Raw genomic sequence first — 24780 nt, 5'->3', positions numbered from 1 at the left:
CATTCTGAGGATGAAGAGCAGGGGATAAATGGGCAGATTCAGCTCTGACCAAAGATGATGTACAGCCTCTTCTCCAAATTGGTTTCACAATTATTGAATGAGTACCTACTGTGTGCTTCTTGCCACTGTGACAGGTGTTAGAGCACAAGATGAGAGAGACTCAGTCCCTATTTCAAGTTGTTCTTGTTGCACCAAAGAAGGCAAAGAAGCAGTTTGATTTTGGTAATAGGAGGGGTTTCTGACCTAAGCCTTGAACAGGATTTTGGCAGACTGAAGGAAAGCAAAAAGGAACAAGACAAGCTGAGGCACAGAGGCTGTTCTGGGAAGGATGGTACCCTGGGCTGGCTGCAGCTCAGCTGCCAGGTTGACAGCTTCCAAATCTCCATCTCTAGCCCCTGCCCAGCTTGAATACCTACTCCTGGTATCAGGAGTTGCCACCTTCCTGTCACATAGGTACCTTAATTTGAAACATAACTTACCCATTTTGAATTCATGATCTTCTCACCCATACCCTCCCTCTTGTATTCCCTACCTTGGTGAATGGCACCAACTATCCAACCAGTTCCAAAATCCTGGGAGTTTCTCAGATCTTCATTGCCCAATATGGTAGCCACTAGCCACCTGTGGTTATTTAAATTAATTTAAATTTAGTTCCTTAGTTGCAGTAGCCACATTTCAAATGCTCAGTGGCCACATGTGGCTAGTGGCTGTCATACTAGGCAGCACAGATCATAGCACATTTCTAACACTGTGGAAAGTTATTAGACACTATTGCTCTAGACTTTACCCATGACCTCACCTTCAAAATCTAAATAGTCATAAAGCCCTGTTGAATCTGACTTCCAAATGTCTCCTGAATTTTTCCATTTATCCCCTGCTCATTTGTATTGCCAATGCCTTAGGCCAAACATCACTTATGGCCTGCTACTACCATGGCTTCTTAACTGGCCTACTTTCATTTTCATCCTCTGCCAATGAATTCCTCACTTCTACTAAAAAGAGATTTTTTTTTTCAGAATGAGAACCTGGTAATGCTGCTCCCAATTTAAAATTCTTCCATGGCTTCCCAGCCCCTTCAGGTGGTGGTGGGGGGTCTACACTCAGCAGCATGGCACTCACAGTTCTGTGGGAGCTGGGCCCTGGCTGTCTCCATTTCCCCCTGGGCATGAAGCTGTAGCCAGACCAAATGACTTGAGATAAGATGCGCTCCTTACCCCTTAGGGCCTCTGCAAATGCTCTTCACTCTTCCTAAAACTGATTTTACTCATTTTGATTTCCAGTCTTCTCTATCTGGCTAACTTCACCATGACTTTCAATACTCATCTCACCTTCTCATGAAGCTTTCCAGGGCCTCTCCCCACTTTAGGCATCCCTTATAGTGAAATTAATTCCCTCCACCACTATCCCAAACATACACCCCTTCTACCTATATATGTGAGAATATAGATCTTACAGGCTTGTATTTTGATATTCTTTCCCTGTGAAACCATTGGGAAAGGCCATCAACAAAACTGTGAGTTGATGCAGTCTCTCCTAAAGGGTATTCTGAGGGTCATTCATCTGAAGACAAGGCAAATTCAAGTACCAGAAACTAGGGCTTGGAAGGTGGGTCTGTTTCAGATAGGAGAGGAGATTTCTGAATCTCTCTGGACCTTGCTAACCACATCTGGGCCTCCAGAAGCCCAGATAATCCTGGGGATGCTCTGTGATGATGGGGAAGAGAAAGCATCCACCACCGGATGCAGCCCTACAGCAGGAAGGAAGGTATCCCTGAAGGAGTTGGTTATATTTTGTCAGAATATCTAGTTGCCTGTTATGGTACTACCTTTCTGCTTCTCCCTAGTGATCTGTAGGACCACTATTAATTAAAATATTCAGCTCAGACTCAGCTGTGATTTAGAGGTTTAAGAGATATAGTGAGACTATACTTAGGCTAGAACAATAAAAGAGGTGCAGCCTCTCCCTGAGGCCAGGGTGTTGGTGATAACTAATTACTGGGAGAGATTCCCTTAAAGAAAGGTGAATCACATGGAAAATAGCCATCATCAAAAGGAAACTAAGCACTCCTCCACTCCACTACCATCCTGTAACCATCTGATCTGCTTTGACATTTACTAAAGGAGTTGGAGGGTGTTTATTGCCTTATGGTCTCTCCTGTACTCCCAGTGCACTCTTTATAGGATTTGCATAGTCAGGTCTCACCGTCTCACAGTTGTTGGGTTTTCTAATCCACTATTGGCTCCCTGAGGGGCAGACATTGTGTCTCATCACTCTTTCCCCATCTGAGCATGGTGACTAGCATGTAATAGGTGCCTAATAAAATGCTTATTGAATGAGTAAGTCAGAAGGCTGAAAAAAGATGTGGGGCCAGAGGATGAAGGACACAGAATGCCACTCTGAACTCTAGGCTCTCTGCGTCTGGGGGTGGAAGTGGTGAAGGAGGCATTAAACATTTTAAAGTAGTCACGTTTGTGCTTGAGAAAGGTAACTTTTCGAAAGATAGAAGTAATCAACTAAGCATGTGGTTGAGGGCAGTGATACTACCAGCAGGATGACAGGGAAGACATTTACATGATTTAAGAAATTTTGAGAGTTATATGGATTTAAAAGTAATTGAAGAATGCATTTCCAAAATCAGAATACACTTTCTTAAGACCAGGGAAGATGGAGGATAACACATTATTTTAGGTTATGTAGCTGTTAAAATAAAATCATCTCTTTAAGAAATCTTCTTTGGATGAAAATATACTTTCTGCTTTTTCAGCCTGGAAATATCATCTGCATTATACTTGAAGGAGTAATTGTGGTTAAAATTAACACTGGCCTAAAATTTTTTTCTTGGGATGAAAAGTCAGTAATTATCCCAATGGAGAGGCTGGAATAATCTAATACTTATTCAGAAAAGTTCTAACACTTTATATATCATTTCAGGGAAAAATATTTATTCTTAAATATGTTTGTCTATAGTATTTGTATTACTTTTCCTTTTAAAGTCTATTTTTAGCAACCCATAGACTTTGTACAATACTTACCCAAATCTTTTTGAACCACATTTTTACACGTATGAGCATTATATGAACAAACTTACAACGCACGTACCCAAAAGCCACATATTTTCTATCTAGATAGGGAGTTGGTTGTAGTGTGATGTAGAACTGTGACCCATTGCTGTGATGGCCTTTGTTGACCATTCCAAGAACTCCCCTTTTATTGTGAGGAATTGAGAAGTTTTCATCTAGAAAAGACAATAAACAGTCTTTAATAATAATAAATAAGCAATAAATGACCTATCATGAAAATATTTCTGTTTTCTTGATTGATTGAAACATGTAAAGCACAAACAGAACTCTTGGTAACAAGGATTCTCTATCATGTTTATCAATACATTCCAAATTGTTAATATTCTATTTGTTTCATATTACTTTCTTTCAACTGGGCTGTTAAAAAAGATAAGCTGCTAAGTCTTATTAGAATTATTTGAGCATTTACCTTTAGTTTATCATTATCATAGCTAAAAACAAGGTTGCTAAGAATATTAATAATGTAAAAGGAAGTACCTTAAATTAATAATGTAAAAGGAGGCACATATGTTTTTTAGGAATAAAAGTCAGCAAACATTCTTGTGCTGCTGTTTTGACAGTAGTATTTTATTCAAGCTACCAATGTGATCATTAAAATGCCTCCTTTGAGAAACCTTTCATGGATAGATCCTTCCCCTCACAGCATCTTCTACAGACCTTTACTGGAGTCTTTAAAACACCCTATGTAATTGTTTACAGGCTGTATTCTATACGTGAAGGCAGGGACTTTGTCTCATTATAGCTTTACCCCCAGGCCTCCTGGAACATTGCCTGGCACATGTGTGGCCTTTAGTATTGATGATGAAAATAAATTAATTTATGCTTATTTTTAGTAGTCTGTAAATGAATTTTAATCTCAAACCTTATGTGGGTTGACCAAGATTTCATGGAAAGTGGTTTTTTTAGTGTAAGGTTAACAAGTAAAAAGAATTGTACAGTGGTTAATAGACCGCCATTTGGGGGAAAAAACCATTTCCAGCACTAAATAAGGTTTGCCTCCAAACTCAAAAACACAGAAGGAAAAGAAATTCAGTAAAAGTTTTCTTTCAATAACTTTATCAAATTCTGGGCGTAACTGAGAGATATGAATGTTAACTGTCAAGATTTTCTTAAACTGCAGTTACTGACTATTCTGATTTTAAGTTTCAAAGCTAAACCAAGGAAGCAATTAGGCCATACCTATGGTGGTTACTTTTAGCTTGTTAAACTGCATACTGAATAAAGACTTCTGAAATCTTATGAAATGCAAATAAAGCATTTTTGTGCAAATGTATCTTTATAATAACATTGATACTCCATATTCATTTCAGTGGAATAGAGAAATAATCCATTCATTTCACATAAAATTGCATGGCATAGAAATGTGCCCAAAGTAAAGAATTCAGAGAGTTTTAACAAAATGGTATTTTTCATTACCCTTATATATTATGATTAATTTTTCTTAAATTCTAGAGGTAATTGGAGAGAAAATTTTATAGAGTTGTAACATTTTTACTAAAAATTCTGATTATGGGAGAACTTTTAAAGCATTAAGGGTGAAATTTAACTTTGTTTGAAACAGAAATCAGAATTAAACTGCTGAAGAAAATCAGTTTCTGGATTTATTTAAAATAAAAATCATTCTGATGTTTATAATGAAAGCAACTACTACTTTCTCAAGTCTGGAGAAACTGCATACCATTCTATGGAAAGAGAATAATCAGACATTTTGGGACATTTCCATATAATTTTCTGAAGACAGTAATATCAAGTAGAAATCGGACTTGAATCCTGCAACATACGTTTTTTAAACCTACTTGTCTAATTTTACCAGCATATTGATTGATTGATTGATTGATTGATCCTGTTAATTCTTTCTTTTTCATTTTTTTAATTGAAGTGTAGTCAGTTTACAATGTTGTATCAATTTCTGGTGTATGGGGGAAGGGTATAGCTCAAGTAGTAGAGCACATGCTTAGCATGCACAAGGTCCTGGGTTCAAACCCCAGTACCTCCTCTAAACATAAATAAATAAATAAACCTAATTACCTGCCCCCCACCCCTGAAAAAAAGAAAAAAATTAATTTCTGGTATACAGCATAATGTTTTAGTCATCCATATACATACATATATTCCGTTTCATACCATTCTATAATTATTTTTAAATTGTACATATGCACTTTCTGTATTTAAGATAAATCTCACAATTTAGAGAAAATGAATAACCCTTAAATGATTACCCAGATCATATTATCTTCAGTTCTTATTTCTAATTAAGAAAATACTTTGGTATAACTTTAGTTGCATTATTGACTACTGACAGTGCACTAGGCTTTCTGCTTTTTATTAATGTCCATTATCATTTAAAGACAAAGACATCTAGGAATGAGACAAATGGATTTTAAAGTGCTGTATCTATTTGTGAATTAGGGCACATGCTAATGTTAAGAAACTAGTCTACTTAATGTAACAAGGATAATACAATATTTTAAAAATATATGCCTTTTTTCTTCTGCTTTTCATATCAATTAACTTTCCTCTAGTCAGCCCAAGCCATCTAGTCACCAATCCTTTGAGGGTGGGAAGGATTAGGCATCGTGTACAAGGAGTACACGGGAAAAAACTGTTGATATTCAACTTCTAACATTCAAAACAAGATTTTGGAAGACAATTTAAAAAGCTGTGATTCAAAAGAAAGCAAAACAGACTTTACTCAAATTAAAAAAATGATTAACCAATTTATAAAACAATCAACTAATTAAATTACATATCATTTATTTCAATTTTTAAAAATTCAGTGTTTTATGCTTAATAGAAGTGATTTTTGTGGTTGTAATTGTTTTTAACAAGCCCAAGGTTTTAATTCTGCATCTCGTGGAAATACAGTCCAATGAGAAAAATATGGAGGAGGGTCTGGCTGTCGATGAATTAAGATTCCACAGGTAGGGGTATGAAAGGAGGAGGGAAACCCATGCCGTAGCAGTTCTGAGTACTAGCCCTGCTCTCTCTCAGCCATTCATCTTTCCTTCTGGAGCATCTCTCCTTTTCACTTGACAGGTTACTGAATTCCTAATTCTGCTCTGCCAGACAAACTGAGGAATCAGAGCTTCCCTAAACCCACTGGGCTCCCTGGGACCAGAGGAGCCAGGCCTCCAGGTGGAGACTAAATTTCCACAGTATCTAAGGATAGGGCAGAGGGGAGTGGACAAAGGCACAGGGGTGCCCAGAGGGGCAGGTAAGGAGATGAGCTAAGAGATCAATCTCCCACTGGACAGAAGGCCCGAGTTCTGCCCAGAACTGCGCCTCCAAGCAGGAGTTTGGGTGATCTGATAATGGCCCTGGGGTGGAAAAGTGTGGATATTCATCAGGGATTAAGGATGCCGGTAAAGTTGCCAAAACTGGCAGTGTCTTATTTTTAAGACCCAACCCAAAAGCTGCCCTGAGCCCCCACCCCCAGCTCTCCCAGGCACTTGCCCTTTCATTCCCCACAGCACTGGGGTCTTCCCCATGCCAGCAGTTTATCTGCTCAAACATCTGCTCAAAAACACTAAAAACCTTGAAGCCACTGGATGCTTGGTCATAACTTTTGTTTCCTAAGGTTCTAGCACCTAAGAGTTTAATGTTATTTGAATGAATAAATGAGTAGTGTCACTTGCACGGTTTTATTTGGTAAAGTTGTCTCCACATGAATTTAGAAGGAAAACTAGCTTTTACTTTTCCCTTTCCTTTGGCCATCAAGTCAATATTATTTTTTAACTTTTTTATTATATTAAAATATAGACACAAAAAGCCATGGGAGACTAATGTATAATAAGAATTACTGTTATGGTTATTATAGGGCAAACAACCTTTTAACTACCATCCGGGCCAAGAAAAAGAATTCTGCCAGCCTTCCCCAAAGTTCCTTGTATGTACCTCTCACCCTCCTCAAAAGTAACCATTCCCCTGAGTTTTACATAATCATGTACTTAATGTTTCCTTACAGGTTTACCATCAGAGTATGCCTCCCTATGTATTATTGACTAGTCTTTCCCATTTTAAAAGGTTTTTATGCCTTATGAATCTTTTTTTACTCCATAGGTTCTTACTCTATCCCTTTCTTTTCTTTACACTTTATCTGTTAATAAACAGCTGAGCTATTTAACCTCTAGAATTTCTCCCAGGCTGGAGCTGGCCGATTGCACACACCTGGGGTGGTTCAACACGTTTCTCTGTTCTCCGACCTGTCAGTTCTGCTCTAATACTTGTGTTGTGTTGAAGATGCAAATGGTTTCACCTTGATTGATGTACTAGGGCACAGGCTGAGCATGGTGAATCTCCCCCCTGCTTAATGTGCAGTTCCCTCTGGGAGAAGCACCAGGTGAATGTAGGGAACTGCCTCCAGCTGGACTGAGCCAGCTGCACAGGAATACACAAGTCAGACATCCACCAGCCACTCAGCCACCACGCGTGAGCCATGTCCACCCACATCTGGAGTTACAGCTTGCCTCTCACTGCAGAGAATGCTCTTTCTGCCACTTCAAGATCACTCACAAGCTGCAACTCTTCCCACGCCACCTCCACAAACGTCAGGGGGTTTTCAGGGTAAAGTGCCTTATTTATTACAGTCTTTATGTGTTTCTTGACCATATAATATATGTAAAACCATGTTATTATTTTTTTTAGGTTACTGTCTTATTTTTAAATGTGTCACTGAAGAAGTTTTTTAACCTCATTTTTGCTGTTAAGTCCTGTGTTTTTTATTGCATAATTTTATGCATAGCACAGAGATCTTTAAGAACACATTATAGCAGAACTGGCTGTATTTCTTGCAAAGTGGCAGCTGGGTCCAGAAGCTTCATCAGGCTCATGTTCTATATCCCTTTGGTAGTGTGTTGTCTCCACAGAAGGCCCACAGTGTCTGGGTATTTTTGTTTTTGTAAAGTTAGTAGATACCGATGTAGCAAATGTCTAGATCCATCATTTCACTGAGGGCAGCAAAATGGTGATATTCTAATTCTGTTTAGCCTTTTCATTATTAATTGGAATACTTTTATAATAAGATGTTTTTCCCTTATCTATGATTTGGTATAGTTCTATAGGAAAGGCAGGATAAATGCTTAATTCTTTCCCTATGTTTATCAGTTTTCAAGATAATAAATTCATCTCCTATCATTCCTCTAAAGGTAAACAATTAAGCTTTATTTTATAGTACAATATCATTATGAACTCATGGATTTAAAATATTTGTTGGGTTTCAATCAGTTGTAGTTACTATTCAAATTACTCCATGTTTGGCCAGTGAGAAACTCTTCAAATTGACTCCTGAGCCCTCTGACATAACCCCAGTAAATCTTTAATAGCGCTCTTGGCTGTCTGAGGATAGCATGACTAAACACAAGGTTCCAGGCTCATTTTGTAATTTCCTGTCTCAGAAATGGGGTCCACCATTTGTCCCAGAGGCCCTGGTTTCTTGAAGTGAGAAATGGCATTTCAAAACAACAATCGAAATGCTAGGAGTGTATATCGCTATGGGGCTGTCGTCGTAGATGAATTCCAAGGGTAGAACTATAGATATAGATATAGATGTAGATATAGGTATGATATCTTTAAATTCAAAATGATATTTCCAATTCAAATTCAGGACTATGGAATATTTAGTCTCTATCATTTTACATTTGTATGTCCTTTTTTCCACATTGAAGATCCCAATTCTCAAGGACACGGGATATGATAAAATTAGAATATCCCACAATTACTTGCTTTTTCCTCTATTATATATATACAACAATCTGAGAATAAATAACACCATCCCCAGTATAATTACTGAAAATAGTGGAACATTTTGTGTATATTCTCTCCATTTCCTTCATTTTCAAATTGTTAGACTAAGCATATAGTGTTTATATATCATACTGTCACCCTTTTAATCCTCATTAAATTTTAGTTTTATAAGAAACTGTATGATTAATGCTCTTCTATCCCTCTGGTAACCTGTTTGTGTGAAACTCATTCTACAGTCATTGATTCCTCAGGAAGGACTCGGCATGTAATAATGGCATCATTATTCCCTGAAGTTTCCTGTGTTGATAACTCTGTGTGCCCTTTATAATTCAGATTCAGTTTGACTGGATATAAAGTCCCCAGCTCACATTTCATTTCCTTGAGCATCATAAATATATTATTCTGTGTTTTCTTCTGGCATAAGAATATGATGATAATGCACTTTTCTTTCCCTTATAAATCACTTCCTGTTTTTGCCTAGCTGCCCAAAGAATTTTTTTCTTCTTTAATATCTAATAACATTACTAAAATATGTCTGGTGTTGGTTGTTCTGGTTCAATATTGTCAGGTAGCATTTTGCTCTTTCAATAACTTGTTTCAAGTTTCTAGACATTTTTACTTGAGGTATAAACATACAATAAAATGTATAGATCTTAGATGTTCAGTTTGATGCATTTTGACAATTGCATATAGTTGTGTAACCACCACCCAAAACAAAATACAGGACATCAAATCCTTAAAAAAATTTTTTTAATTGAAGTATAGTTGATTTACAGTGTTGTGATAGTTACTTGTGTTCAGGAAAGTGATTCATATATATATAAAACATAAAAATTTATATATATATTAAAAACATAAAAATATTCTTTTTTGGATTCTTTCCCATTATAGTTTATTATGAAATATTGAATACAGTTTACTGTGCTATATAGTAGGATCTTGTTGTTTATCTATTTTGTATACAGTAGTATGTATCTGCTAATCCCAAAATCCAAATTTACCCCTCCTCCCTGCTTTCCCCTTTGGTAACCATAAATTTGTGGTGTGGTCTATATCTGTGAGTCAGTTTCTGTTTTGTAAATAAGTTCATTTATGTCCTTTTTTTAGATTCCACATATAAGTGATATAATATGGTATTTTTCTTTCTCTTTCTGACTTACCTTCACTTAGAATGACAATCTCCTGGTCCATCCATCTTGCTGCAAATGGCATTATTTTATTCTTTTTATGGCTGAGTAGTATTCCATTGTATATATACCATATCTTCCTTATCTAGTTGGCCATCGATGGACATTTGTGTTGTTTTCATGCCTTGGCTATTGTCTTAAATAGTGCCGCTATGAACACAGGGGTGCATGTGTCTTTTTGAATTATATTTTCCTCCTGATATATGCTCAGGAGTGGGATTGCTGGATCATATGGTAAATTTATTTTTAGTTTTTTAAGGAACCTCCATACTGTCCTCCATACTGGCCAGCATTTATTGTTTGTTGACTTTTTAAAGATGGCCATTCTGACTGGTGTGTGAGGGGATACCTCACTGTACTTTTGATTTGCATTTCTCTAATAATTAGTGATGTTGAGCATCTTTTCATGTGCCTGTTAGTCATCTGTATGTTTTTGTTGTTGTTAAAATGTTTATTCAGGTCTTCTGGCCATTTTTTGATTGGGTTTTTGTTTTTTGATATTAAATTGTATGAACTGTTTGCAATTTTTGGAAATTAATCCCTTGTTGATTGCATCATATGCAAATATTTTCTCCTGGTCTGTAGGTTGTCTTTTCTTTTTGTTTATGGTTTCCTTTGCTGTGTAAACCTTGTAAGTTTGATTATTAGGTCTCATTTGTTTTTGCCTTTATTTCTTTTGCCTTGGGAGACGAACCTAAGAAAACACTGCTACAATTTATGTCAGATAATGTTTAACCTATGTTCTCTTCTAGGAGTTTTACGGTGTCGTGTCTAATATTTAAGTCTTTAAGCCATTTTGAGTTTATTTTTGTGTATGTGTGAGGGAGTGTCTGAACACCATTGACTTATATGCAGCTGTCCCCCTTTAAATCCTTTTCTACTTTAGGAAAAGTTTCTTCAATTTTAATTCTTAGTATTTGTTCCATTCCTTTGCATTGGTTTAATTCCTTAAGAATACTAATCATCTGTATGCTGGATCTTCTCTTTCTGTATTTAGTATTTATCACTTTCTTATAAATCCTTTTTATCTTTCTTCATCACTTTTTGGTTTTAAAAAATTTCCTCCTTCTACCTTCTATTTCTTTTAATACACATGTCTGCTGTTTTATTTGTGTCCCTTCTAATTTGTTCATTTCTGAAGTTTTCTTTTATTGTTCATTCTTTCCTCAGTCCTACAACCTCATGTCTAAATTTCTCTAATTTTGACTTATGAGTTCTTTCCTGTCTTATATCATTTTCTTCATGTCTTTTAGCTCGTTTTGAAATTGTTAGTTTTGATCTGTTCTGTGAACTGTCTTTCTAGTATATTTTCATTATCTAGAGCGATGTTACTATGCTCCTTTTTTAATAATAACCATGAAACTTTCTACTTTTTATGCAATTTTATTTATTTTTATGTAAAATTAGTCTTCCTAAATGTTGAGGAGGAGGTGTGGCTTTAGAAGGAAGGTAGTTATTCTAACTTCACAAAGCTCCCTCTCGTGCTATTTCACGCGTCATTCAGCTACATGGCAGATTGCTTGCTGAGCTTTCCTGGCTCTGTTCCCACTCTCTACCACTGTTGTCCCAATACTCTGTGTAAGTTTGATTCCATTCCCAGCAATTCTTCCTTAGTGTAGTCCTATCCTGGACGAGAGGCCTTTCAGAGTTCACAGAGGTTAGGCTGCTCCAGCCTCCTCAAGCCTCATGAGGGCCCCATACAGTCCCCTGCTAGTGGCTGTTTTGGGGTTCTGTTTTCTGAGGTCTATCAGATGCTCTGCTCTCTCCCACATAGATGCTGATACCATGTGGACTGTGGCTGTTGGTAGTCTGGCCTTACCTGTTTGTCTTTTGGAATTAGTGTAGATACCTTGTCACCTAGTTTTGTTGTAAATGTTACCCATGGGTTTTTAGTTTTTCCTATCTAATTTTTTGGCCTGTTTTTATGTTGGGATTTCAAAATTTTTTTTAACTATGCCACCACCATACCCTTTTCCCAGGATCCTGAACGGCAGTCTTAGTAGGATGATTATCAAGGTACCAATTCTAAGTATGAGCCTGGCAAATTAAAAGCCTTAAAAATATAAATTCCCATTACTCAACCATAAAAAAGAATGAAATAAAGCCATTCGCAGCAATATGGATAGGCCTAGAGATTATCATATTAAGTAAAGTAGACAGAGAAAGACAAATATCATATGATATCACTTATATGTGGAATCTAAAAATAAAAGGATACAGATTTTATTTACAAACCAGAAATAGACTCATGGACATAGAAAACAAACTATGGTTACCAAAGGGGAAGGTGGCGGGAGGGATAAATTAGGATTAATTTGGGATTAACAGATACACATTACTATATATAAAATAGATAACAAGGACCTACTGTATAGCACAGGGAACTATATTCAATTTCTTGTAATAAGCTATAATGGAAAATAATCTGAAAAAAATGTATGTGTGTGTGTGTGTGTGTGTGTGTGTGTGTGTGTGTATACACAACTGAATCACTCTCTGTATACCTGAAACTAACATTGTAAATCAACTACACATCAATAAAAAATAAAATTAAAAATATATATATATAAATTCCCTTCCACCCCTGCAATCCTAATTCTAAGAACTTATCCTAAAGAAATAACATAATTACGCAAGTGAAAAATTATATGTACAAAGCTATTCTGAACTGGGCTGGGGTGTCTTCCCCTCTACCCCACTTTTGACTCCTACTTTTAGTGTGTGTACTTGTAGTATGTTACCCCCAACACTATCTTATTTGGGGTTGTGAAATTGTCCAGTCCTGTTAAATCTGAATAATCAATTAGAACACAACTGACGAAATTTAAAGATACATACCTTCAAATGTTGGTCCATAAATTGACTCTCCACCATTTCCTTTTCCAGCAACTATATCTGAGAAACAGCAATAAATAAACATTAGAATTCTGATACTAAAATAGAAAATACAGTGATGGCAGGGAAACAATGCTTTAAATTATGATTCCACTTACACCAATGACTACAGTAAGTTACCTAATTTTTCAATATCTGCACCATGAAAATGTTTCTATAATGATTTCACTTGTACTTTGTAAGTCCTTTTATATTCATGATCCCATTTGTTTCCCTCATAACTCTGAAGTAGGTTAAATTATAATGCAAAACCTTTGAAATGATGAAGTATTGTAATTGTGCTATTTAAAGAAAATGTGTTCATATAAATTCTGCTTATTTCACAAGCTATTCCATAGCCTATCTTGCTTTTCAGAAAAATAGAAAGGTCAAGCTGAGAGGGTGGAATAGGAATGGTAAGGTCTTTTTAACACAAAAATAAAAATAGATGCTCTAAAAAGAATTAACGTTCAAAATTTCATTCCTTGGAACCCTATAGTGATTAACTCATTTATGTATCTGGTATTTTGGAAATGAAGTTCCTTTGTAATGTAATGTGGTTTTAAAAAATGGTATTTATATGACCTATTTCACATTATGTGCATCATATGCTTATTTTGGCTTAGGTAATGATCCTACCATAAAAACCCTCCATGCACAAGTTATTTTTTAAATCTATCCACAGCTAAAAGGGAAGCAAAGCTAACTCTAGTGAAACTACAGTTCTCTGAGGTCTGTGTTCTTGCCATCACCCCTTTTACTTCCTTCAGCTCTCTTGTCTGCCCTCCTTGAATAGTGTGCAATAAATATCTGTTGAAGGATTGTGCCATTTTAACTCAACATGAGCTCTTTATCTATAATAAAAGCGTCTATGATATTTTAAAGAAATCTGATGCAACAGCAAGCATGTGGAGAGAATTTTTGCAGGACAAGGCATGTAACATTTAAATCATACTTCATAAAGCTGGCTCAGAAGTTAATTGATAAATCTATGTCTCCAACCTACTCCACCTGATACTCCCCCATGATTCACCCCACAGCCCACAGTTGTTCTCCAGAGCCTGCTGCAATAGCCAGAGGCCAAATCCGAGGATGGGGAAGTTGAAGGAGTTCCAGCACCAATTCCTTCAGGTCCTAGAATTTGCTTTGCTCAGAAGAATCTGCCCAGATGATTTCTCCACCCCTGCTAACTTATATACACACCAGTGACACTCCCTTGCCCTATCTCTCCAATACCTGCCATTACTCCTGTCCTTTGCTTCAGATCTCCCAGGTGAATATTTTATATTGATACCATTTCAATCAGTATGTAATATTTTTTGTGGCAGTAACCCCCCTTGAATTCAGCTTTGGATATCTGATATTACGTCTAGACTTCTGGCAACAAATTTAGTAATGCAGAATAGTGGTTAAAAGTAAACTTTAAAGTCAGATGATTTTGATTTAAATCTTGATGTTGATTACCTTTTCCAAGACTGTTTCCTCATCTGCATAGACAAGGATAACGAGAAGTGCCTCCCAGGTAGTTCTGAGATTAAGTGATTAAATGCAGTGGTATAGGGAGAGCACATGGTGTGGTGCCTGGCAGAGGGTCATGCTCTTTCATTAGGGGCCATTATTATTGTGCAGCATCACACATTTGGAATGCATTCTGTCATTATCATCATCTTCAGCATCATTATGATGATGGTGATGACGATAAAGTGTATTAAACTATATCTCAAGAGATCCTCCTGAAGGCAGTAGGCCTTGCAGAAGCGACACAGATAAAATCCTACCAAAGAGCCTTAACAACTTAGTATCTTCTTTAACTTCTTACTTTCGAAATGAATAGAATGTATGTTTCCTGTTTAATTATCTGTTCATTCATTCATTCTTTCAACAAATATTTTTTGAAGCATCTACTATATGTCAGGCACTGTTCTCCAACCTGAGGATTCAACAGTGAACAAAATAGATAAAAATCTCTGTCCTCATGGAACTTATATTCTAGTGAAAAGAAATTGACAATAAATCAATTAACAAAGACATATTAACTGTTGTCCAGTGGTGAAAAGTGCTAGGAAGGAAAATAAGGCCGGGTAAGGGGATAGGAGAGCAGCAGGGAGGGGATGAGGAGAGGTATATGAAGAGAAAGGTGGCAGTTTTAAAGAGGGTGGTCAGGTAAGTGCCAGCTGAGATAAACTCTTAGTAAAAATCAGAAACAGATCAGGGGGTGAAGCAGAGGGATATTCCAGATTATAGGAATATAGGAGGAATAGAAAGGTGGAGATCTCTCAGGCAAAAGACTTCAAGGCACATAATATGTTTGATGTGCTTAGGGAACAACTAGGAGGCCAGGGTGTGGAGCAGAGTGAGTGAGAGGGAGAGGGCAGAAGGTGAGATGGGGTCGGGGGAAGAATGAAGACTGTGTAGGGCCTATTGGTCCCAAAGGGTGAGCAATCCTGGAAGCATCCTAAGGCACAGCACAAACCCACAGTTAGCTCCTGTACTCCCAAATTCTACCCACAGCCTAGTAGGAATCTTGACATTTGAAGAAGAATGCTTACAGAGCTTGGCACTTTCAGTATACCATGGTGTTGAATCCTCACCGCATCCTGTGATAACTATAATTACCCCCATTTTATGATTAAGACACTGATTCAGAGATGACAAGTGCCTTATCTGACATGGCATGACTTGTATGTATCAGTTTGGATTTGAATCTAGTAACCAGAATTTTTCCCCCAAACTGTCCTTAAACATCAATGCCTCCCAATCTAAAAACGTGATCTGAGATCTGTGCACTTACTATTTGGAAAGTTTACTTCAAATAAGTAGACAAATAACATGACCTACTTTTCCCAAATCTTGCTCTGGGGCTTACAGGGGAGGGCCAGGCAAAAACCAAACACTGGGAGCCCAACACATAAAAGTCAGTGTTGAGCTAAGTATCAGGAGACCCTGATGTGGGCCCTCTTGAGGACTGTTTTATATTAACAAAAAATAGATAAAGGTTCACCAATGGGGAATTCATTAAACTGGCATAGCGGTATGATGAAAAGTTAGGCAGACACTAAAAATTTTATGTGTTTATGTGTATTGACATTGACTATGAATACCATTTATAGTAAGTGAAAAAATAATGAGATTAGAAAAAAGTATTTGTAATATGATCTCATTTTGGAGAAACAGGAAAAAACAACTGATTTACATAAAAGATAGTTGAATTAAATCTACATTTTTCTCATCAGCCTTAGAATGTTCCCGATTGTAGAAAAATAAACATTATTAATGTAAGCCTCTGCATATTTCACCAAATTCAAGTAAATCTCCTTCCACACTAAGCCAGTTATTTTTAAATTGTTGCCTGCTTGCTCCCTATGGGATATCTCCTAAAAGGCCTCCAAAACTTAGTTTTTGTTAATCAGGCATCTAGTCTATGTAACTCCAAAGGACTGACCTGAAAAGAAAGCAAAGATGGAGACCAAAATGCTTTACATCTTACTTTTCAGTTGTAACAATGTAACATCTTTGGTGAGAAATAAACTGATTTTCATTTATTCCATTTTCAAATTCCCACCTGTAGTCTGTTTCTGAAGAGCACTGTATTTTCTATGTACTATTTCTTTAGGTGAGAATTTGCAATCATCTTTTAATTAAAAAAATGTTTTCCTTCTTTTTTATATCACTTTTTAATCTGGAATATTCCTGGTGACACACTTTAGATTTGTTTATCTTAATAATTGGGGAATTTTTTTAAGTATGAATGTCTTAATTCATCATGTGGCCATATAAAGTATCCTTTAAATAAATATATATAACATATAATATTAAATATACCTAATTCTAAGGGGGACAGTATAGCTCAAGTGGTAGAGCACATGCTTAGCATGTATGAGGTCATGGGTTCAATTCCCAGTACCTCCTCTAAAAATAAAGAAAGAAATAAACCTATTTACCTCTCCCCCCCAAAACAAACAAACAAACAAACAGGATAAACCTAAAGAAATTTTAAAAAATAAATATTTAAATATACCTAATTCTAGATGAATTTTACAAAGGCAGATAAACAAAATTTTGGACATTCTGATTTAATGTTACAGTTAAGTTCTATTTAAGGTTTTAAACTCACCTCCTCCTTGTACCCAGCCATTCCGCACTACTCGATGAAAAATTGAACCTGTGTAATGTAGCCTGATGCCACTTTGGGAAAACCCTGCTTTTCCTGTGCACAAGACCTGAAAATTTTTACATGTTTTGGGACATGTATCACAGTATAGCTATAAAATAAAGATAAAAGGTTTAAAAGATTAAACACTTAATATTTTGACAGTTAGAGATTCTTACTCCCCCCAGCTTATTAAAAAAAAAAAAAACAAAACCACCCAAAACCTCTTACCTCAAAAATTAGTCTTCCAATTGGATAAAAATCAATAGAAATGTCCAAGAACACAAAATCATGCTATTAAAATCAAGGAAAAAAAGGTAATGCAGGTCAATGTTTCGGAAGTTCGTAGAAATGACCAAAATTATAACAGAATAATGTTTTCAGTGATAAGATGATTAACAGCATAAAGAGTGGATAATGTAACAGCAAAATGAAAAGAATGACTTAAATAAGTTTGTTTTATTATACCAAGTTTTACAACCTGAATAACATGCTTTTTAAAACCCTTCAATAGCAAAGCTATGAATAACATTAACCTATCACACAAGACTGAGAACACACGGCCTAGATCTCCACTGCATTGCAGACTAGGTGTGGAAAGGAACATTAGTCAGGCCCTTTGGGAAAAGCAGCAGACTGGGAATTCTTTTCTTTCCTGAGTAATTCTGGGAAAGGATCCAACGTGAGTCCCATGAATTTGGTTACCGTGTGTTGTGGACTTTCAGAGAGTGCACAGATCAGCTAAGTAGGGATAGGCCACAGCCTTTCTGAGCAGGAAGATAAGGCCACTCTATGCATAGAAGGGGCAATACCAGGGGTAGGGAAGAGAGGAAACTATGCTTTCAAGTTATTTCATTCATGTTCCCAGATACCCCCAGCTCTTATTTTCAATTGACATCCTTTCTAGTAGAGACAACTAACACTTTTGAGCCCTACGAAGAGGCAACCGAAATGAAAACACTCTTCCCCATCACAGTAGCATTCATTTAGGGAGCAGGACAAATCTCACGACTACATTTCAACTCATACATAAAAATGCTGCCTGATTTAACAAGGCACATAGTTTGCCCTGCCCTATTTCTTAAGAATCTAGGAGACATAAATGAAATCACTTTTAAATGTATCACTATCATTATTTTATGTCACTCTAAGCTTTTTTTTTTAATTAAAAGACTGAAATGATATTATAATGTCTGGCACCCAGGAATGAGGTATTACACCCATGCTAATTATAATTAATGGGTTTGTGCCTCTCGGCTTCTGTACTATAAGTTCTTAATTATAAAAGTATATTATGACTTTGGCGGGGTGGGAATAGCTCAGTGGTAGAGTGTGTGCTTAGCATGCATGGGTTCCTGGGTTCAATTCCCAGTACCTCCATTAAAAAAACATTTAAAAAAAAGAATGTTATAACTTTAAAATAAGTGGCAATAATATAGAAAACTTCACAGGCATAGGAAGAAAAAGAGGATGTATTAGAACTCATGATTGACTTAAGAAATGAGTGAGTCCATTGAGGCATCAATAAACTTCTCTGGGCATCAATATATTATCTTTATGTGGTTGTCAAGAGTACATAATTCTAAAAATTCTAATGAAAAGAGAGCAAATGACTGTAACACAGGTAATGTCACCTAGCAGCCAAACCTAATTGTCTTGTATATCATTCCAAACAAGTCCCTGGGTTTTACTCAGCACGAAGAATCTAGGACCTGTGCAAAAAATCCAAGGATATTCTCTGGAATCTGGGTCCTCTCTCCTCACTGCCACTAATTAATTCAGGCTGTCATTATTTCAAGCCCACACTACTATAGCAACTTTCCAAATGGTCACACTGCCACCAAGCTTTCCCCACTCCACCCTGTTGGGACACAGCCCTAAAAATTTTTCCAGAACAGGGAAGAGGATTATGTCATACTCTTGATGAAAAGTTCTGTTAGCTCAGCTTCCTTCTGGATAAAATCTAACTTCTTGGTTCACAATGGACAGTAAATTCAACCTTTCTTTAGTGGATCTGTTTGTTTTGTTTTAACACCTAAGCACCTTTCCTATTTGGGAAACTCTCCACAGGGTGGCACCAGCCGCTGCAGAACCTTCTCCCCTGGCCCCTGCTCTGTGAGAGCCAGGCTGTGGGGATACGACCTGGGCTCTGGACTAGTTAGGTGCTCCTGCCTGGGGCCTTGGATCTCCAGGGAGTGACGAAGACCCAAGAGAGCTGAGAAGTTACGCTTGGTGAAGGCGGCATTGTGAACCCAGGGCTAGCAGACACCACAGCAGTGTCCTGCCTCCATAAGCCTGGGGTGTGCCTCCGGTCGTTTTTCTGCTTCCAGGCCTCCCCTGGTTCCTGCCTGCTTTCCAGAGCTGGTTCTCCAGCTTTCCTGTCAATTGTGAGGTTACCAACAACCTTTTAATACATACTTTTCCTCTTCCAGTTAATCAGAACAGCTTGGTATTTTTGGCACCAAGAATCCTGACTGACCCTCTCATTTTCCCAATGTTAATTTCCTCCCCAGAGTTTCCAGCATTTCCTCAGTGCATTGAGCACCTCTGACATTTCAGACTCTTGTTTGAGGCAGTGGTTAAAGAAGGATGAACAAGGCAAGTGTTTGCCTTTATACAGCTCTAGCACTGGGTCTTTCTGTGAGCACAGGCCATCGTGGGCCTGAAACGATTTTCAGCACGTGGTAGCCGTTGCTACAACAAGGTTTCTGAGCAAAATTACAAAATACTTTCCCCTCTGTTGCCATTCCACCCTGATGTCTGTCTCTTGCCCTCTGGACCTCAAGCTTCATGACTGTCCTCTACCATTGGAAACCTCCCCAATGCCACAGCTTGTCTAGTCCTGCTCTCCCCAACTATGTCATGCTTTAAAATGTCACCTTTCTTCTCAAACTTTCCATTCTCTTAGTGTTAGAAAGAGAATGCAAACTCACTTAGGTGTTAGAATGTATTAATTTCAATATTTCATACGAAAGGTGAATGAAGGATAGGCTTAACCTTCTCTGAGGTGGGGGAGGGTCTTTATATTTTAAAATGGGTGATAATTCATGCATTATAAGCTTCTGATGGGAAGTAGAAATGTTTGAACAGGGATGTGCTTCTCCTTGTGCTGTCTGCCTGCTGCTTTACACACCACCTGCTGGATTATAATCCTTTGCAACTGGATCATAAGGTCATTGAAAACCTAAAACCTAGTCTTCTCCTTTTCCATAGTCCCTTTGCCAGGTTATCAGTAATTAATGCTGAATCAATATACGTGCTCAAAGATTCCACTATTTTTCTTTAAAAATGAGTATAACTTGCCTTGGTGTCTCTTAAGAATTTGGCAGAATAATCCATTGTAAGTGCTTCATAAAGTGCAGGGGACTTAAAATCAACTATATTCCACACCTTGTGGGCCCATTTCTGAAGATCAAGGGCATTGCCGAGGAGCTGATCATTAATAAAACACATCACATAGGCAGAATATTCCCAGATTTCATTCTTAAGTTCCTGTAAAGGAAAAGGACCAGAAAAATGTAATGGGGGAAAAAAACGAAAACCAAAAAACCTTGCTTAACCTGTAAGTCAGAGCTTGGGATCAAACATAGGACTGAATCTATTAAAAATGTATTTTTTGCCATCTTTCAGAATTTTACTCTCAAAAGGGATTTAAGAACATTTTCAAGAAACTGACATTGCTGGAATCAAAGAATGACCTAAAAGTGATCTTTAAAATGGTACCACCTTAGAAAATAGATGGTAATCTGGTAATAAAAATCTGTGTATGCATAGCATACTTGCTATATTAATTTGACAAGAAAATGCAGTCCTCTAGCTTCATTTCTGGAGCATATTTTACGGTGTGCATACTTGGTTTGGGGTCCTAAGTAAGACATGGTTTTCAATGCCAAGGATTGAAAAAGTGCTTTTTAATGGAGGGAAATCAGAACAGGTGAGGAAATGCCTCCTCAGGCCAGTAGGGGTTTCCAGGGGCACACCCAAGGCACTGAGGAAGAGAATTCACTTTTGTCAACACTTTTAAGTCTAAGCCCCTCAAAATGAAGTGCATTAGTGTTTTCATCCACACAACATTGATGGCCAACCTCTGAAATCCCAGAGCATGGCCACTGAATAATGTCCCCTCCTTAGGGAGATCTGGTTTATTATCACCTAGTGCCAGTCCTGGCAAAACCATGCATCATCTGGGACAGCTGTTCTCCAGTTTTAGTGTGTAGTCAGAATTACAGGTTCCTGAGTCCCACCAGGAGCTTCTGATTCTGGGATGGGGTCTGACCATTTGCATTTCTAACAAAATCCCAGGAGGTCTGCCGCTGCTGGTCTGGAGACTGTACCTAGAGAAGTGTGGGGCTGAGAAACAGTTTACCTTCAGCTGCCAGCATGCTCCATTCCTGGCTCCTCTCTCAGGAGAAGCTCACGTCTGATTCCTCACTTCCTAAACTTCATCATGCTGAACTTTCAACCACAGAGAAAGTTATGGGTCAGTTTAAATTTATCAGGGTTCTCACATTTTATAGGACATAGAACTTTAAAAAGGGGAGAAGTTTAGTTATGGACATTTTAGTTAGCCTGGTGGGAGCAATGCAATAGCAGGTACACTTTATTTAGAGGCTGAAGATGATTTTTTTTTATTGAAGTATAGTTGATTTACAGCGCTATGTTAGTTTCAGGTGTAAAGTGGTTCAGTTATACATATATATACAAATACCTATTCTTTTTCAGATTCTTTCCCATTTTAGGTTATTATAAGATACTGAATTTAGTTCCCTGTACTATACAGTAGGTCCTTGCTGTTTGTCTATTTTGTATATAGTAGCGTGTATCTGCTAATCCCAAACTCCTAATTTATCCCTCCCTACCTTCCCCCTTTGGTAACCATAGTTTGTTTTCTACATCTGTGAGTCTGTTTCTATTTTGTAAAGAAATTCATTTGTATCACTTCTTTACAATTCCACATATAAGTGATATCATATGGTATTTGTTTTTCTCTGACATACTTCACTTAGTATGATAATCTCTACATCTATCCATGTTCCTGCAAATGGCATTATTTCATTCTTTTTTATGGCTGAGTGGTATTCCACCTTCTTTATCCATTTATCTGCCGTTGACCATTTAGGTTGCTTCCATGTCTTGGCTCTTGTAAATAATGCTGCTGTGAATGTTGGGGTGCATGTATCTTTTCAAATTAAGAGTTTTTGTCTTTTCCAGATATATGCCCAGGAGTGAGATTGCTGGATCAAATGGTAACTCTATTTCTTGTTTTTTAAGGAACCCCCATACTGTTCTTCATAGTGGCTGCACCAATTTACATCTCCAACAACAATGTAGGAAGGTTCCCTTTTCTCCACATCCTCTTCAGAATTTATGTGATGATGGCCATTCTGACTGGTGTGAAGTGACACCTAATTGTAGTTTTGATTTGCATTTCTCTATTAATTAGCAATGTTGAGCACCTTTTCATGTGCCTATTGGCCATCAGTATGTCTTCTTTGGTGCAATGTCTATTTAGGTCTTCTGCCCATTTTTTTGATTGGGTTGTTTGGGTTTTTTTAAATATTGAGCTATATGAATTGTTGGTATATTTTGGAAATTAATCCCTTGTCAGTCACATTGTTTGCAAGTATCCCATCCTGTAGGTTGTCTTTTTTTTTTTTTTCAGATTCCACATATAAGTGATAACATATGGCATTTTTCTTTCTTTTTCCAGCCCACTTCACTTAGAATGACGATTTTCAGGTACATCCATGTTGCTGCAAATGGTATTATTTTATTCTTTTTTATGGCTGAGTAGTATTCCGTTGTATATATGTATCACATCTCCTTCATTCAGTCATCTGTTGGTGGATATTTGGGTTGTTTCCATGTCTTGACTATTGTAAATAGTGTTGCTGTGAACATTGGTGAGCATGTGTCTTTTTTAATTTTATTTTTCTCCAGGTATATGCCCATGAGTGGGATTGCTGGATCACATGGTGGGAAGTCTATTTTTAGTTTTTTAAGGAACCTCTGTACTGTCCTCCACAGTGGCTGCACCAATCCTTTTTGACAGGAGGTAGTTTTATCAACTTGTAGAACAAGCCACCAAAGTTAGACTCATACTCTCAGAGACTGGGAGATGGGAGTGCTATTTCCTTTGATAACATTTCAAACAGATGTTTCCCAGATCCTTGAGATATTCCTGGGTTGTAAAATAATAGGGTCAGCAGAAAATCAAAGGTGGAATGAGGCATCCATAACCATATAGTTTATTATCCAACCAAGATACTTCTTTTTCTTTTCCTCTGTGCTTAGTCTAGTTTCATTTGCTTATAGGGTGCTGTGTGCAGAGGCCTTGTGTTTGGCTTGGAAGCTGAAGATTAAATGCCTTGTCTGTGTGTCTTCTGTATATGAGAAGCCCTCCTCACCTGCCTCAAGACAGTGGGCTGGACCTTATTGTTTTTTAGGGCTTTCTAGCACTAACATGTAAGACGCTGCCTTTTTTGGAGTGGGAAGAAAGGCTTTCTGAAAGGCTCTGAAGCCATCCCTCAGGTGTGGTATTACAATCTGCTGAAGCATAAGGCCACCTCAGATCTAACCTCTAATGTGCAAAGATGCACTACATATGCCATAAGACAATGCTTATATAGAAGGAGGACAAAAAACTGGCCTGAAAAGGAGGAAGAGATTAAGGTGGCAAGTGTACAGGAGATGAGGGTGGGGAAGGGAAGAAGGGAAAGATAAGGAGTAAAGAACATGTGGGAAGAGGCAGCAGTGATTATCTGGGAAGCCTCATTCAGGCCCCATAAGAAAAACAGGAGGAAGAGAACACAAACCATCTCAAGGTCAGTAACCCAGGCTGACAAGGGATGGAAATTGTGGAATGGAATGCACACCAATCTTTCAGAGTACGGTGGGAGTATGTAAGGGGAATGGGTACAGACCACAAAGTGTGAAATCATGGCTGTCCTGCAGGTAGAGAGCATGATACAATAAGTAGTAGAGGAAGTTTGATGAAAAAATTAAGAAACATATTGTTTTACGATAGAGTGCCCAACCACCATTGTTTGCCCAGGGTTATCTCAGCTTTAGCATTAAAATTCCTGCATCCCAGCAAACCTCTCAGATTCAGGAAAACCAGTACCCTTGGCCACCCCAGTTGTTATAAGGGTTAGAGTCAGTATTTATAGAAGCCATTAGAATCGTGTCTGGCATATAATAAGTGCCATATGTAAGTGTTTGCTATGGTTCTATCTGAATTCCAATGCAAATGTATTATGGCTATGAAAATGGTAAGAGACTAACAAACGTTACCCTTGACTCAGTCTTGCGCCGTTCATGTGACTGAGCAGAGAGTGAAGTGGTCACATAAAGCAACATTATCTGCATGATAATCACAAGGTCACAAGACGTCCTTGTGCAACCAAGCACAGAACAATCAAAACTGCTCTGGTCAGGGGAAATGGGATTTCATCAGCCACTGGGAGATGGGGCAGGGTAAGGAAACCTGGACTGGGACTCTCTATAGGACTGGGCCAGAGGTGACAAGCAGGATATTCTTGTGTATTCATTCCAGCCTGTCCTCTGAGATATATCTGAGCCAGGATGCCACCTTAGAATCCTTCTTATCACATACTCCAGGCAGCACTACCAACTAATCAGGTTGGCACCTAAGAGGAAATCAATCAGCCATGCTTGGACAAACTCTGCTAGTCTTAGGGTCTGGGGTTCTCCAAGGGTACTGTCAGAGGGGAGAAGGCAGGCTTGA

At 37.7% G+C, this 24780-nt stretch overlaps 1 protein-coding gene across 6 annotated transcripts in view; it reads right to left on the bottom strand.

The window, feature by feature from the left end:
- The window catches only part of PPIL6 (peptidylprolyl isomerase like 6), a 32602-nt gene that overhangs the window by 4436 nt on the left and 3386 nt on the right, over positions 1-24780 (bottom strand). For all 6 annotated transcript variants that reach the window (XM_045524742.2, XM_045524741.2, XM_045524745.2 and 3 more), the window contains 5 exons: positions 20337-20525; positions 17265-17327; positions 16998-17145; positions 12848-12904; positions 3100-3235 (listed from right to left, as the gene is read on the bottom strand). In XM_045524742.2, the coding sequence (XP_045380698.1) occupies positions 3100-3235; positions 12848-12904; positions 16998-17145; positions 17265-17327; positions 20337-20525 (593 nt within the window). The remainder of the gene's footprint in view (positions 1-3099; positions 3236-12847; positions 12905-16997; positions 17146-17264; positions 17328-20336; positions 20526-24780) is intronic.

The sequence above is a fragment of the Camelus bactrianus genome, chromosome 8 (assembly GCF_048773025.1).
Source record: "Camelus bactrianus isolate YW-2024 breed Bactrian camel chromosome 8, ASM4877302v1, whole genome shotgun sequence".
Lineage (NCBI taxonomy): Eukaryota > Metazoa > Chordata > Mammalia > Artiodactyla > Camelidae > Camelus > Camelus bactrianus.
Note: the sequence above shows the minus strand (reverse complement) of the source record. Positions and strands in the feature narration are given on the sequence as shown.